This window comes from Solanum dulcamara, chromosome 5 (assembly GCF_947179165.1).
Source record: "Solanum dulcamara chromosome 5, daSolDulc1.2, whole genome shotgun sequence".
Taxonomy (NCBI): Eukaryota; Viridiplantae; Streptophyta; class Magnoliopsida; order Solanales; family Solanaceae; genus Solanum; species Solanum dulcamara.
Genome location: NC_077241.1, coordinates 70905638 through 70923083, shown reverse-complemented (window position 1 = coordinate 70923083; position 17446 = coordinate 70905638). Strand labels below are relative to the sequence as shown.

The window sequence follows — 17446 nt, the reverse complement described above, 5'->3', positions numbered from 1 at the left end:
GTTCTTCTGATGTTTTTGCCAATGACAAGAGAATGTTCTTTGCTTTTTGATCAGGAGAGACGCTGGAAGATGCCAACTCATTGAACCAAGCAACGACACTAATGGAGATAATTGTTGTTTGTGCACAAATTTGCATCACCATATGCTTTTTTTAAATCAATTTTTATGTAAAGTGGTTATAATATTGTGGGGTGAGGTATAATAATTAAATTAGGAGAAGATTATGTCCATGTAGCTGCCACATAAGAGCCACATAGGATAATGAAAGTGGTGATATGGAACTTAATAGCTCAAGGGAAAAATATGAACTCAAAGTTGGATGATAGAGATAAATATAACCAAAAAGTATAACAAAGGGCAAATATGATCCTTTTCTAGTAGTACAAGGGCAAATATGATTCTTTTCTAATAGTACAGGGGCAAAAAGTCTATTGCACTTTGACTGTCACAATAGACGACATACTCCTTCTGATGTAATCCAAGTTCTCGAAGGAATTGCTTGAACTATATCATCTACTTGCTAGATTCAGTAGCCGCAATATACTCAGCTTCAATTCTAGACAGTGCAACACACTTCTGCAACTTCGACTGTCATGATATAGTGCTCCCTGAAAAAATAAATATCCAGTAGTGGATTTTCTGTTATCAAGGTCACCTACCATATCAGCATTTGTACAGTCCTTCAAGATTGGATTTGATCCTCCAAAACATAAACATTTATCTAAGCTTCCTCTCAGATACTTGAGTATCCACTTTACAGCTTTCTAATGTTGTTTTCCTGGATTATCGAGAAATCTGCTGATAACACCAACTGCGTGAGCAATATTAGTTTTAGTGCATACCATTGCATACATTAGACTTCCGACAACGGAGGAATATGAAACTTTGGCCATGTTTTCTTTTTTCCTTCCGAGCTGTAGGACACATTTTCTTGCTCAACTTCATATGACCAACAAGAGATGTGCTAATAGACTTAGTATTCTTCATGTTGAAGAGCTCCAGTATACGTTCAATGTACTTCTCTTGTGACAGATAAATCTTTCTTTCATATCTGATACGAGTAATCCTCATGTCCAAAATTTGTTTGGCATGACCCAAGTCTTTCATGGCAAAAGACTTACATAACTATTTCTTTAACTCGTCAATCTTGAAAGTATTCCTGCCCACAATCAACATATCATCCATATATAGCAAGAGGATGATAAAATCATCATTAGAAATTTTTTGTACAAATACACAGTTATCTGAGGAAGTCTTTTTGTAGCCTTGCTCCTCCATAACAGATTCAAACTTCTTGTACCACTGTCTAGGAGCTTTCTTTAGCCCGTGGAGACTCTTTTTGAGTTTGCACACAAAATTTTCTTTACCATTTACTTTGAAGCCCTCAGGTTGTTCCATATAAATCTTCTCTTCTAGGTCATCGTGAAGAAAAGTCATCTTCACATCCATCTGCTCTATCTCTAAATTAAGACTAGCAGTCAGACCAAGAACTGTACGAATAGAGGACATTTTCACGACAGGAGAAAATATTTTGTCAAACTCAATACCCTTCCTTTGACCAAATCCTTTAGCAACCAATCTAGATTTGTACCTGGGTTTTAAGCTGTGTTCTTCAACTTTAACTTTAAACACCCACTTGTTCTTCAAAGCTCTCATGCCCTTAGGCAATTTTACCAACTCGTAAGTGTGGTTCTCATGCAAATATTTTATCTCATCTAGCATGGGTTCAATCCATTGATCCTTATGCTTATTTTTTGTGGCCTCTTCATAATACTCTGGTTTACCCCCATCAGTGAATAGCACACACTTATTAGGTGAATAGTGAGAGGAAGGAATATGTTGTCTTGTGGACCTCCTAAGAGAATTATTTGCTTCTTCCACAACTTCATGAGTAGGAGCATCATCAATAACAACATCATTGTTATTATCAATATCAACATATTAGTCTGGGACATGATTCTAGGCATCACCATGATCATCATTCCCATCAATATCATACACACTTATATGAGGAACTTGATCAAGATGGACTGCATCATCAGAACTTGAAGGTTCTAGCTTTTCCTCTTTATCAATATCTTTGATGGTTTGATTCTCCATGAATACGATATCACGGCTTCTCACATGCTTCTTCTCAATTGGATCATATAGCCTGTAACCAAATTCATCAAGGTCATATCCAACAGAGATGCATTGCCTTGTTTTGACATCTAACTTTGACCTCTCATCTTTCGGCACATGTACAAAAGTTTTGCAACTAAATACTCTCAAATGGTCATAGGAAATACCCCTTCCATACCAAACTCTATTTGGAACATTACTTTGTAAAGCAACTACAAGAGATAAGTTAATAACATGTGCAACGGTCAATAAGGCTTCACTCCAAAAGGAGTTCGACAACTTTGCTTTAGAAAATAAACACCTAACTCTTTCTATCAAGGTCCTGTTCATCCTCTCATCCAACCCATTAAGCTGAGGAGTCTTAGGAAGAGTCTTCTGGTGTCTAATATTTTGATGCTTGCAGTATTCGTCAAATGATCCACAATATTCACCACCATTATCAGTACGAATACATTTAAGTTTTTTTCCAGTTTCTCTTTCAACTGAAGCCTGAAACTACTTAAAGACACTCAACACTTGATCTTTAGTCTTCAAGACATAGACCTAAAGCTTTTTTGAGAAGTCATCAATAAAAGTGACAGAGGAGAGTGCACCACCCAGAGTCCTTGTCTTCACTGGACCGAATAAATAAGAGTGCACCAACTCAAGCAACTCTGTCTTTCTTAAAAGAGGGTTAGACTTAAAGGAAACTCCATTTTGTTTTCCAACCAAGCAGTGCTTACACTTTTCTAATTTAGCACTTTGAAAATCCGACAACAATTTCTTCTTGGCCAAAATGTTAAGTCATTTCTCACTGATGTTGTAGCGATCCTCCAGGGAGGATGCTATTACTTAAAAAAATGTATATAAACTCGTGACACAAAAAAATAGCTAAAGGTGTAAGTTTTTTTTCTTTCTTTTTGCTAGTTCAAAATTCTTTGATTCCAATTAAATCAAATAAAAGTTCAAACTTAGGACGGGGCGATGTTTCGAAATAATTTTAGAAACTAACTTATGAGACATTCATGTATTATTTTTTATCACTAGAATTCATACTATGAACTATTAACAACTTATAAGTACCAAAGGTTAACTAATTCATGCTTCTTCCAAATATTCCAACTCCAAAGGTAAATTTAGTACATCAAAAGACTTGGAAATTTACATGCCCCAAAATAACAAAACAAGCAACCAACTTTAAGTTACAACCCATGGTGTCCTGAATGGATAGACCCTCATAAATAAATACATAAATACGTATACACAAGCACCCCATAGATCATATACATGTTCCAAAATACTACAAAATATAAATGTCTATATGCAAATGTGATCTTCCTTTAAGCTCCCAAAACTTTATCTCCAATGGCCAACCTCAAGCATCTTCTCGGATATTTCCTACGATAGAAACAACTATCGCTAATTATAAAGCTTAGTGGTGCAAAACTACAAGTTTGAAGCCTTTAGGTTCTCCACCTTATTTTCTCAAGTCATAAGCAGCACCAATGTACACATAATAATTAAGTCAAGCCAACAACTATATCACAAGTATCAAGTTCTATATGTAAAAGTGTAAGTGTCAATAATTCATAAAATCACGTTTACAAGATTTAGCACCAAGTTTCGCCCAATATGTATGGTATGCTGTCACACCAAACATGATCATGTATCAAGAAGGACCGGAGCCCTGCATCAAGAAAGGTAGAGACCCAATAATCAAGAGAACTAAGAACCATATTAAAATTGGCTTCCTAATTCGTACTTAAAATGGACAACTTCCATACTTAAGACGAACTAAAAATCCATAATCAAGATGGCAAAGGGTCCGAAATAAGAGGCATGCCAATAATGACAAAGTCATAGCCACAAGAAGGACAAGGTCCACAAAAATGTCAAGTGATCGAGCAATCCGTACAAGTGGGCGAGTTAAGCAAGTGTCTTGCAAATTTCCAAAGATATCAACATGACAAGACAGATTTCAAGACAATAACAACCATACCAAGATAGGCTTTCAATATATTAGTAGGTAACAAGAGTTTATACACAAAGCTCAGCCTTTTAGCATATAACAATCCAACACGACTTCAGAAGTTCAAACCGTAGACCAACCCATGTCTTAAGTTTCCTCAATTTTGCACACGATATAAACAACCTCAATCATGTAGAGTTTTTTGGGGTCAACCAAGGAAGATCTTGATGAGTGATTTAGTGAATGGATATTGTGAGAGAAGAGGGTTTTTGGTGTCTTGTCTTTCTTGAAGAAATAATGTTGGAGGGTTGGTGGTGGAGAGGATAAGAATGAGACTAGTCAACTAAAATAACATGCTAATATAACCAAAAGCTATCACTTTTGTAAATATCTAGTCCATTTAAATATATTAAATAAGATAATTATAGTAGGGGTAGTTTATATAACTACACCATAACACTTCAAACAAGTTTCAATGTAGTCAAGTTCACATTCAGGAAGTGCAAAGTAAAATATATCCTTACTACCGAGATACGATAAATCAAAAATTCAAGTATGTGCTAAAAACTTTTGGGGTGTTACAGATGTGGCTAAGCCTCTTGTGCCATAATGTTGAACAGTTATCGCTCTCAACTGTATTCACTATATTGGCACAAGTAGAAGTTGTAGTCCAGTATAGACCACGACGTTTGTTACCACGAGCCACAACCAAGGAACCCTTAATGAGTTTCCATTTTCCACCGCCATTGGTACTAACATATCCTTCATCATCTAGAACACCAACAGAACTTAGGTGCAGACGAACATCAGATGCATGTTTTATATTGTTCAAAACTAGTTTAGTCCAATACTAGTTTTCAAACATATTATACCAACACAAACCACCCTAGATACAGTCTCATTACCCATACTCAAGGTTTCAAAGTCATCAGGAGTACTATAGGAAGAGAAAAATCCTTCATTGATGTCACATGAGATGCGGCACCAGAGTCCACAACCCAACTTGACTCATTACAAGTAATATTTATCAGATCTGTATTAAGGACCGTAACAAGATCTTTGGTGGAGATAGTGGCTAGGCAATTTTCATTGTCATCTTCTTTATTTTCCTCTTTGTCTTTGTTCTCCCTTTTCAATTTCTGGAAGAACTTCTTTGTGTGCCCTTGCATGCCACAATGATAGCACTTAATATCCTTAAGTCTGCCTCTAGATTTTCTTTTACTATATTCTCTACTTTGAGAACCACAATTTTTATTTCTCCCCCTGGAGCTAGTTACCAAGACATCTAATGAAGAAGAAACTTGAGATTTTCTTCTCATCTATTTGTTCAAGACACTACTCTTGGCGAAATCCATAGAGATCACACAATCCAGAGCAGAATTTGACAATGAAGTTTAAATGTTTTCCAAGAGTTTGGTAGGCAATCAAGTAGAAGCAAGCCTTGAATTTCTTAGTCAAATTTCATGCCCATAGCAGACAACTGGTTCATGATTCCCTGAAAATTATTCAGGTGACTGTCATCGGAGAACCATCATGATATTTTAGACTTAACATTTATTTTATTAAGAACATTTTATTGTTCCCAGTTTTTCAAGCATACAAGCTTTCAAGATGCTCTCATGGGATACGAGCACGTGTCTCCCAATAAATATAGTTCAGCACATTATCGTCAACCTATTGCCTAATAAATCCACACACCTTTTTGTGCAACAGATTCCACTCTTCATCTATTTTATTATTAGGTTTTACAGTGGTAAAGACTGATTGATAAAAATTCTTAACATAAAGCAGATCTTCCATTTTCCCCTTCCAAATGACATAATTAACACCATTCAAAGTAACCATTCTACTAGTATTGGATTTTATTATTTTCTTCCAAAAAATATAACTATAGCAAATCAAAGTAAATCTTTTCTGATGTGGAAGTTCAGACTATGTTGTAACCACAGAGCATACTCAGATAAAACCTTACTCTAATACCAGTTTGTTGGAAAAACGTGGACTAACACAAATATATATATATATATATATATATATAGTCCAAATAATGAAATAAAATAGAAAAATAATGACACCATTTTTTTACATAAAAACCCTTTTAAATAAGGAAAAAAACCACAGGCCAAGAGTAGCAACTGATATCAGTATAGTAAGAAATTTTACACTGGATAGTACCAAGTACAATGCTCAAAAATGACTATTACACACCCAAAAGGAATAACACTTTTTTGATAACCACCTTACTAAAAGTATCGTTCACACTCTATTTTTTTCACAGACTATTTTCTTATAGTTTATGAAATACCTTGTTTTTCTTTCTAATTTTTTTCTCTTATCATAATTGTATAAAATGAGGAGCTGATAGGAGCTCTTCCTACCAAACTCGCCACTTTCTTTGAGTTTGCAATAATGGGCAATTCTTGACTAAACAAAAGAACAACCTTTACATTTGAAATTAATGAGGACTGGACCCCACAAAAGCAAGCCCAGATTATTTTTAGTTAAACTTTATAGGGAAAACTTACATAAATATACAATATTAAAAAAATATTTACCATCTCTAGCAATAAAAAAAAATTCACTAAACATTTATAATACATTTATAATACAGTTTTAATACATATTACAGAGAACTATTTATAAAACATATATAATACAAGTTTTATAGATGGATAATATATTTATCACATATTTTAATAGACTTATAATACATTATGTCAGTTTCTTACTACACAAACATAATATATATTTTAAAATACTTATAATACATTTATATTGTATGCATAATTCACTTTTAATACAAGTGTAGATTTATCATAGTATTGCTATGTATTGCTATAAATGGTAATAAATAAAAAATATCGCTAAAATCAGTAATTAATTTTTAAAAAGCACTCAATCAAGTAATTTTTCCACTTTATAGTCTAGTCCCTGTCTTTGTTGAGGTTTGATTGCTATCTAAGAGTCCGTTTGGATGGGCTTTAAGTTGGTCAAACCAACTTATAAGTCCTTTTTTAGCTTTTGGATGTAGTTTGTCTAATGCTGACTTTAAGTCATAAAGTTCTTAAAGTCAGTCAAAAATGAAAAGTTAGGATTCCTAACTTTTTTTTCTAAGTGCTTAAAGTCATTTTCTTTTACCATGGAAATTACTTTTATATTCCTTATATTTTAACTAAATTCCCAAACTACCCTTTTTATTCTTTTAACCCTAAAATTCACATCATAAGCACTTTTATCTAAACACTCAACTGCTTATTTATAAAAATAACTTTCACCACTTCAAAGTTCTAAAAGCACTTCATACATAAAAATTACTTTTTTTAAGCTCATCCAAACGGGCTCGTGTCATTTTGGCCGCCTAAGGATAAATTTGCGAAAGTCCTTATTTGGACAAATTTTTGCTCAATGAGGAGATAGCGTTTTATATTTTCCGATATGGATTCCTAAGTTACTGAGATGTGTTTCTTCACTTGGTTAGCAACAAGAGGGGTGATCTTGATGGGTGATGATATAATGAAGAGGAGAATTACTTATGTTTGCTGGTGTTTTATGTGTAAGGGATCCGGTGAAGACGGGAATCGTCTTCTAGATTGTGTGACAATTTCTCGGTTATGGTGGGAAATGTGGTGTTTGTTTGGTACATTTTGGGTGATGCCCGTCACTGTATAAGTAATGTTGTTCAACTGAAATGGCGGAAGATGAAGGAGGAGACACAAGGTGCAGAAGGTATGATATAAGACTGATAGGTCACTTGCCACAGAGGTGGAGATAGGAGATGGTTTTTAACAGTTACAATAGGGAATCAAGCATAAGAAATTTGGGATTAGGGATGTGGATTCTATAACGGAGAGTAAAGCTGGGGTTGAGCAGCCTTTAGCTAGCCTGAAGTTCTCTAGTGTCTTAACTCTTCTTCATATATATATATATATATATATATATATATATATATATATATATATATATATATATATATATATATATGTGCAGTTTCCAATGTGATGCCAAATATGTAAATCTGTTTTTTGTCAGCTCCTTGCCGAAAAAATGCCAGAGTTGCTTGTTTTTGACAAGGATCTTGTTCACTTGGAAGCTGCTTCTAAGGTACCCTTGCTATTTATTATGGTCTTCATTTGGAGTACTACTAGTATAAAGGTGAACTGAAATGTTTGTTTACGTCATATTATATGGTTAGATCCAACTGAGGTCTTTGGCTGAAGAAATGCAAGCAGTGAGTAAAGATCTTGAGAAAGTTGAACAAGAACTTACTGCGACCGACAATGATGGTACAATATCTTCAGGCTTTCAGAAGGTGAGAAAAGAGAACGGTAACATGTGAATTATTCCTACTTACCCAATGCGTTAGCTCATTGCATGTACTTCCAAGTTTATGTTTCTTTTTAACTTTAAAGTTTAAATTTTGAAGGTCATATGCCGATGTATTTTGTAGAAAACGGATTCTGGTATTGCACATGATTCAGACTGTTCGACTAAAAGTAATCCTAAGTTTTGTTTATACGTTGTAAAGATCATAAATTGCAATGTCTAAATGTATTATCAAATTTTCGTGATTTTCTTATTTCAAAAATGAAATGAATGGCATTGTGTGGATTCCTCTTTCCCCAGGTTTCCTTCATTATACAAGGATCCGTATTTACTATTAAAAAGCTTTATTCTGGATAGTTTGAGAAGGCGAAGTAAGGAAGCAGTGTACCGCTGATTAAGAAGAGCGATGTGTCCCAAATGGATGACATTTTTGTCATTCTAAATATCAAGTGAAAAAGGCCTTGCGCTGGGAAGACCCCCCATTTGGTTTGTGTTGGACATGGTTTTAGAGTGGAATCTGACTGGTGATGCAGTCAAACTTGATTGCGATATCCTCGATTTGTTGTACACATAAATTTGTTAAACATCTGAAATATGCGGTTAGTGACTTGTACATCCTTCTCAGGTGTTAAAGAATTTCCTTGATACTGCTGAGGCTGAAGTCAAGTCTCTCACTACTCTTTATATTGAAGTGGTGAGTGTTTTTTTCATTCATTATTTCATATTTTAATTCCTCCTGGAAGTTTAAGCCATGCCAAGTTTGCTTATGGTTTCTATCTTGTGAATCTGCAGGGAAGGAATGCAGACTCCCTATCCCTGTATTTCGGTGAGGATCCAACTTGATGTCCCTTTGAGCAAGGTTAGAGATACATATGTTATAATTTTTCTTGCTGTATTATTATTACCTATCAGTCATCTGATAAGATTTCTGGTAAAGAAAAAACTACAGTCGTTTGGCTGTTTAACGACACTCTTGATAATATATCTATTCCAGTAACGGTTATCAGTGATGAAATCTTTTAAGTTGTCTGTCTTTAAAGTGAAGATTATGGGATGCACCATTTACGGACTTTGTAGCTGTTGTTGAGAGCATATTGCCATTGGCTAGATTTATCGAATTGCATTTGTCCGGGGGATCTTGTTTGTTCAGTTCATGTACCATTTAACCCTGAGTTGTATGTTTAACCGATGTGAAAATTGCTTCAACAGATTTTTCCTCCCCAACTCTTTAACTGGCATTTCTTTGTATCGCATTTTTCTGCTCGTGATAAATTTTGGCGGTCTTCATTTCTGTACTTTCTTGATGCAGTGACACAACTTTTGGTGGTCTTCATGAAGATGTTCAAAAAATCACGTGATGAATGAACAAACAGCTGATGAGCACAAACACAATATAAGTTTAGCACTTCGCTAGTCAAAGATAGTATAGTATAAAGATCGTCTGCACAGAGATTGGTACAAATAATAATTCAATCAAATCTTGCTAACTATTATTCAGGTAATCAAAAAAAGAGAGTTGGTTGTGGTTATGAACCACGTCTGTAGACTAAATGATAATTTAAAAACAATGGATAACTACCAAGTTTAATATCAATAATAGAAGCTAGGGTACAAGACGAAACAAGTACATAATGATAGTTGAGATTTGATCACGTTCAGTGATCACCTCTAAAGTTCTATTGATTCTCTCGAATTCGATAGTTGATTAGAGTATCCTTAAGATTCAGATTTCTCTTCCGAGTAAATCTCAAGTTAAAGAATAAACTAACCTAGTGATCCAAGTAAGCAAGAACATGCTATAAATTATTTCTTAAGGAAGTAATATCTTTCGACTATTTTTCCTGGGATTCAATCAATAATTGTCAACAAGCTCTTTCGATTACTTAAAGAGATATATATTGATTCAATCCACAAAACTATGCAATAATATTTGCTAAGATATTCCTCTTTCGAATAAATAAAATAACGGAAAAGGATCTAAAATGCTCTTGAACCATTGGAAAAAGTATAATATATATATATATAATAGCGGAAAAGTATAAAAATCTATATATAATACTGCCAATAGAAGTTTACGAAGTTTACACATATTATACATTAGCCAGCTTGCAGTATTTTAGCTTCCTCATTCGAATATTGTATTTGTACAATAGTTAGTTATTTTTACTTTATGCACTTTTAGTCAATTTCATAATTAACAGTGTATTCTTTTTAATATGAAGATATATGTACTTCCTATCGTAAAAATGAATGATTTTTTTAAAAAAAATAATTAGTAAATACCAATAGATTTGAAAGGGATAAAATATGTCATCTGCAATACAAAATTTATATAAAGTATTTTGAGATAAACATGCAACGCACGTTTCGAGAACTAATGGTATAATACATGTAGGACGACACGTAAGACACAAAATTATTCTACATAATGACATGTAAGACGAATGTGTCTATTTGTTCAAGTTTTGAATAGTTAAAGTGTCTACTTGCAGGGGCAACTCAACGTAATTGGAGGCCTAAAGCAAAATTTCAGTTAGAGGCCTAAAATCTAAACAAATTTCATTTGTATTTATTTATTTTTCTAACTTTTTAGATGTTTATTATTACTTAATTAATATCTTTTTATAAATAATTTCTTAGAATATCTTTTTTTGTAATTATTAGTTTTAGGTAAGATTTTATCAATTCAACGTTTAGAAACATCTTTTTTTTTTTAATCGAGAAAAATAAGTGTACTACTCTAGCTTATCAAAGATTCCCAAGATTTGAAGAAAGAGAGTGAGTGCAAAAGGAAAAAAAAGGGCATCCTGGGCCCGACCACAAGGGTCTATTGTACGCAGTCTTACCTTGCATTTCTGCTAGAGGCTGTTTCCTAGGCTTAAACCCGTGATCTTCTGGTCACATGCTAGTAACTTTACCAGTTACTCCAAGGCTCTCCTTCAGTGAGTGCAAAAGGAGTTAAAATAAAAAGATAAATAATGTGAGAGTTAGCAAAGAAAATGTAAGAAGGCAAAAACAATATTTTTCTTGATTTTTTCTATTTTAATGAAGTTAAGGAGAATAAAATAATATTAATTTTTTAATTTTTTTTTTAACTTTTTTATCGTAAATATCTAATTTTTTAAAATAAAAAGTAACACATAATTTATTATTGGTAAAAATTTGAGGCCCCTAGAATTGGAGGCCTAAGGCATGTGTCTTAAATTTTATAAGCAAAAGCCATCTCTGCCTACTTGTGCACTAGTATATACATATATATATATATATATATATATATATATATATATATATATATATATATATATATATATATATGAGGAACTTCAATTTTTGTTTCAACAGAGAGATGCAGCAAATCTTTCTCAAGATTCTCATGCATGTAGGATGATACGTAAGACACAAAATTATTTTATATAATGACATGTAAGACGAATGTGTCTATTTGTTCAAATTTTAGATAGTTAAAGTGTCTACTTGTAGAGGCGACTCAACGTAATTGGAGGCCTAAAGCAAAATTTCAATTAGAGGCCTAAAATCTAAACAAATTTCATTTGTATTTATTTATTTTTCTAACTTTTTAGATATTTATTATTACTTAATTAATATCTTTTTATAAATAATTTCTTAGAATATCTTTTTTTTAATTATTAGTTTTAGGTAAGATTTTATCAATTCAACATTGAAAAACATCTTTTTTCCTGTGATAATTATTATATGAATTGTTCACTAATTCTATATGTAATAAGTTGACAAACTTTAAATAAAAATAAGAGTTACAATCATAGAATTGATTCGAGAAGTTGATGACTTGATATACCCTGCTCTAATATATTTGTTATAAATTGTAATGCTTGAAAACCTAAGAAGAAATTAAAAAAGAATTTGTAGTTCACTTTGTTTAATACTTTTTGACTATTGATTCATATTTTTGACAGTGTACTGCTCTAGCTTATCAACGATTCCCAAGATTTGAAGAAAGAGAGTAAGTGCAAAAGGAGTTAAAATAAAAAGATAAATAATGTGAGTGTTAGCAAAGAAAATGTAAGAAGGCAAAAACAATATTTTCTTGATTTTTTTCTATTTTAATGAAGTTAAGGAGAATAAAATAATATAAATTTTTAATTTTTTTTTACTTTTTCGTCATAAATATCTATTTTTTAAAAAAATAAAAAAGTAACACATAATTTATTATTGATAAAAATTTGAGGCCCTAAAATTAGAGGCCTAAGACGTATGCCTTAAATTTTATAAGCAAGACCTCTGTCTACTTGTGCTCAATTTTTGTTTCAACAGAGAGATGCAGCAAATCTTTCTCAACATTCTCATGGATATATTATTTGATTAAATGTTCTCTAAAGAATAGAGTGCATACAAAAACTAACTTTATATATACTCACAAAAGTATCTTTGAATGATTCTGTCTCATGTATACTGATGCCATGCAATTTACTAATTCAAGTTTCTAATTACTTAATTTTTTTCAAATTAAGAAAAAGTCTTGAGCTCTTGTCAAACTGACTTCCTTTTTACCATTTCCTCCCGTTACCAGAAGCAAGAATCCCATTTAATCAGACGTAAATTCAAAATTTGAGGTTTAATGAATTTCTATACTAACCTCAATTAATGTATGAATATTTGTAGATGTTTATTGAATTCTTAATATATATAAAAGGTTTGGACAAAAGCTATTGAATTCATGTGAACCATACATTGCATATTAGATTCACCAATTTGATATTCTTTTGTCAAGCATATATTCGGTGGAGGTTATATACATTTGAATGATGACATTATACTATATATAGCCTAAAACTACAAGATTTTGGTCGTGATTTGATTTTATTTTTTAATATTCTTGAATCATGAATATACAAGATCCAAGTAAATTATTTAACTATGACTATAGAATTCCATAATTCCCTATAGCAATGAATTGCAGTCAAGTTCAGCAACATACAAAAAAACGAAAAAGAATGTCTCAAAACATATTACGTACACAGTATATATAGATGACATTTGAAAGAGAAAAACTCAGGCACTTCCTAATTAATTCCCTACACAAATAGGTGCTAGAGAATTAAGTTGCACAAAATGGTTTCCAGGACTATGATTATAGCATTCCTAGTTTTGTTAACGTACCTCTCGGATACTAATGCATTGAACATTTCAACTGATGAGGCTGCTCTTTTAGCTTTCAAAGCTCAAATAACCTCAGACCCCAATGGAATGTTGTCAAAAAACTGGACAAAAGAGACTCACATTTGCAATTGGATAGGCATATCTTGCAGTAAAAGGCATCAAAGAGTGACAATATTATTCCTCAAAAGCTTTGGATTTAGAGGTTCAATAGCAAAAGAAATTGGGAACCTCTCCTTCCTTAGCTATTTGGAGATTGGAAACAACAGTTTCCATGGACAAATCCCTGATGAAATTGGGGGTCTGAGGCGTTTAAAATATTTGTCTTTGCAAATGAATAATCTTAGTGGTCAAATCCCACCAAGCCTTGGATTTCTCACAAGGCTTCAAATTCTTGATCTTTCTGAAAATGATCTATTTGGAAATGTTCCATTTTCCATTTTCAATGTATCTTCCTTAAAGATCATTGATTTGGGACTAAATCAGCTTAGTGGGAATCTCCCAAGGGGATTTTGTACTAGGCTTCCAAATCTGCAAGGTTTATCACTCTCAAAAAATCAATTAGCAGGCCAAATCCCAAGTGGGCTGAATCAATGCACACAACTTATTTACCTTTCCTTGTCACATAATCAGCTCACAGGTAATTAGTAATATTAATTCAATTCTTGGACTATATATACTTGATTCAGAATCATTTAATCCTTTTACAATGTTATGAGGCTATTTGATTGTGTTCATATATCTATTAACAGGAAGTTTGCCAAGAGACATGTGGAATTTGACAAAGCTTCAAGATTTATTTCTGGGATGGAATAACATAACAGGTACTTATCTTGGTTCCAAGTCTAATAGTCATTTCAAGGGGTAGTAGCAAAAAATGTTCGTGTAGCTCTTTGTTACCTTGTTCCTTTTTTTAACCAATTCAATCACCATATATAGTTTCATACCTGAGGATCAGTGCATCTAGAGATCTATGTAAGACTGAACTATGGCAGAGCTACTTAATCAATAGCTAACCATGGTAATTTCTAATGTCTGGTCTCGAGAAACTCACACATCCATCTTAATATAGATAATTGACTGACGAACAAATAGTTTAAGTCTCCTTTCTTCAGTTACCATATAAGAAGAGAGGAAAAGAGAATAGCAGAAGTAAATGAATAGTTCTCATGTTGCCAATATTTGAAATTTAAATGGCCTAATTAACAGAAAACCTTTCCTAGGCTTGTTATTGTTCGTCTTAAGGAGGACGTTGAAACAGATTACAAGGATTGCTGAACTATACGTGATTGTAATTCTGTTACACAATATTGTACTTTTTAGTGTAGTAACCACACAATTTAACATATATTTTACAGGACATATCCCCAGTGAAATTGATAACCTATCAGCAATTAGAAGATTAAGTCTACCAGAGAACAATTTGGTGGGAATTCTTCCACCATCTATTGGAAATTTGTCAAATCTAGAGATGATAGACCTAGGTCAGAACAGTCTAAATGGTGGCATTCCACAGGAGTTTAAACGTCTTGTAAATTTGAAAGGAGTGTATCTTGGTCAAAACAGATTATCGGGTGAAGTTCCAAGGCATATGTACAACATTTCTGGACTAGAAAGGATTTCATTTGCAGCAAATGATCTCTCAGGAACACTTCCCTCAAGCATAGGCCATAGCCTTCCAAATCTTTCCGGCCTCTATCTTGGGGCAAACCAGTTTACCGGGCTGATTCCTACCTCCATTGTGAATTCCACCAAGCTTATCCTGCTTGATTTTGGTCGCAATCTGTTTAATGGACCTGTACCTATGAATCTTGGAAAGCTACAACAGCTTCAATTCATCAGCTTGCAAATAAACCAATTGACGGGCGAGTTAAGTTTTCTTACCTCATTATCTAATTGCAAGTATTTGAAGACAGTTCAAATAGGAGGTAACCAATTTAATGATAGTCTTCCAAAATCCTTAGGTTCAGGCAACTGGTCCTTTTCCCTTGAGTATTTCATTGCCTCTAATAGTGGTATCACAGGAAAAATACCCACTAACATCACTAACTTGAGGAACCTGGAGTGGTTAAGCTTGGGAGACAATAAGCTTATAGGTTCTATTCCTCTAGATTTGGGGAACTTGAGGAATTTGCAAAGGTTTCGCCTGGAAAAAAACAATTTAGATGGAATTATACCAACTAGCTTGTGTAACATGGAAAACTTGTACATGATTGACTTGGGGTTAAATCAACTTTCTGGGGAATTACCAAGTTGCTTTGGAAATATTTCTTCTTTAAGAGAAATCTACTTATATTCCAATGCACTAATTTCAAATATTCCATCAACTCTTTGGAGGAACAAAGATCTTTCAATTCTCAATTTGTCCTCCAATTTTCTGAATGGATCTCTTGCAGTAGAAATGGGGAATTCAAGGAGTTTGCGGATATTACATTTATCTGGTAATCAGTTCTCTGGTGAGATTCCTAGCACGATTGGCCAACTACAAAGCTTGGTTAGTCTTTCGTTGTCAAAGAATATGTTAGATGGTCCTTTACCTGAATTATTTGAAGATTTGGTTTCATTGGAGTATTTGGATCTATCTAGCAACAATCTATCAGGCATGATCCCCAAGTCCTTGAGGAATCTTGAACATCTCATGTATTTCAATGTCTCATTCAATGGGCTCATGGGTGAAATTCCAGATGGAGGGCCATTCGTAAATTTTACAGCTGAATCATTCATGGGTAACCCTGCATTATGTGGATCATCACGCTTCCATGTGACGCAATGCAGAGTCACTAGCCTTGAAAGAACAAGAAAGAGCAGAGTCTTAATTTCTGTTCTTGCATCAGTATCCTCAGTAGTTATAGTCATCACCATTTTCATCATTTGGTTTCTGAAATGCCGAAAAAGGAGTAGGGAACTCCCTCTAGTTGATATATTTGGTCAAGTACATACGAGGATTTCATACTATGATATTGCTCAAGGAACAAACAACTTTGATGAAGCAAACTTGATTGGAAGGGGGAGCCTTGGTTTGGTGTACAAAGGGACACTTGTAGATGGAACTGTTGTGGCAATAAAGGTATTCAATACAGAACTGCAACATGCATTTAGAAGTTTCGAAGTAGAATGTCAAGTTTTACGTAGCATTCGACATAGAAACCTTGTTAAGGTAATAAGTAGCTGTGCCAATTTTGATTATAAGATGTTGGTTCTAGAGTACATGCCCAACGAAAACCTCGAATGTTGGCTTCACTCTACTGACAAATTTTTGGATATAACTCAAAGACTAAAGGTGATGATTGATGTGGCTTCTGCTGTGGAGTATTTACATGGAGGTCATTTGTTTGTAGTCGTACATTGTGATTTGAAACCAAGTAACATACTTTTGGATGGAGATATGGTGGCAAAAGTGAGTGACTTTGGGATATCCAAACTTCTAACAGCTGAGACCCTAATAGCACATACCAAGACCTTGGGTACTATCGGCTACATGGCACCAGGTAAATGTTAATTTGTAGATTTTAAATGACGTTTATTATATTCATTAATGGGATTGCGTGAAATATTTTTGCAGAGTATGGGTCAGAAGGCAAAGTATCAACCAAGGGAGATGTTTATAGCTTTGGTATTTTGTTAATGGAGACTTTTACAAGAAAGAGCCCCGTGGATGATCTATTCGTTGGAGACTTCAGCTTGAAAAGATGGATATGCCAGTCATTACCAAACCGATTGGTGGATGTAGTGGACATTAATCTATTTTCACTGGACGAGCAAAATTTTACTTCTAAAGAGACATGCTTCAAATCAATCATGGAATTAGCTCTTGAATGCACAAATGATTTGCCGGAAGAGAGAATTTGCATGGAAGATATTACTCTGCGACTCAAGAAGATCCTAACTAAATTTCTGCAGAATTTGGGGACAAACTAA

The 17446-nt window shown here is 33.6% G+C and overlaps 1 protein-coding gene across 1 annotated transcript; it reads left to right on the top strand.

Moving 5' to 3' along the window:
* Nucleotides 1-13483: 13483 nt before the first annotated feature.
* On the top strand, nt 13484-17446 carry LOC129890731 (LRR receptor-like serine/threonine-protein kinase GSO1). The gene is made up of 4 exons (XM_055966223.1): nt 13484-14168; nt 14281-14352; nt 14887-17016; nt 17091-17446. Exons 1-4 carry the CDS (start codon nt 13484-13486, stop codon nt 17444-17446), a joined length of 3243 nt encoding a protein of 1080 aa, XP_055822198.1.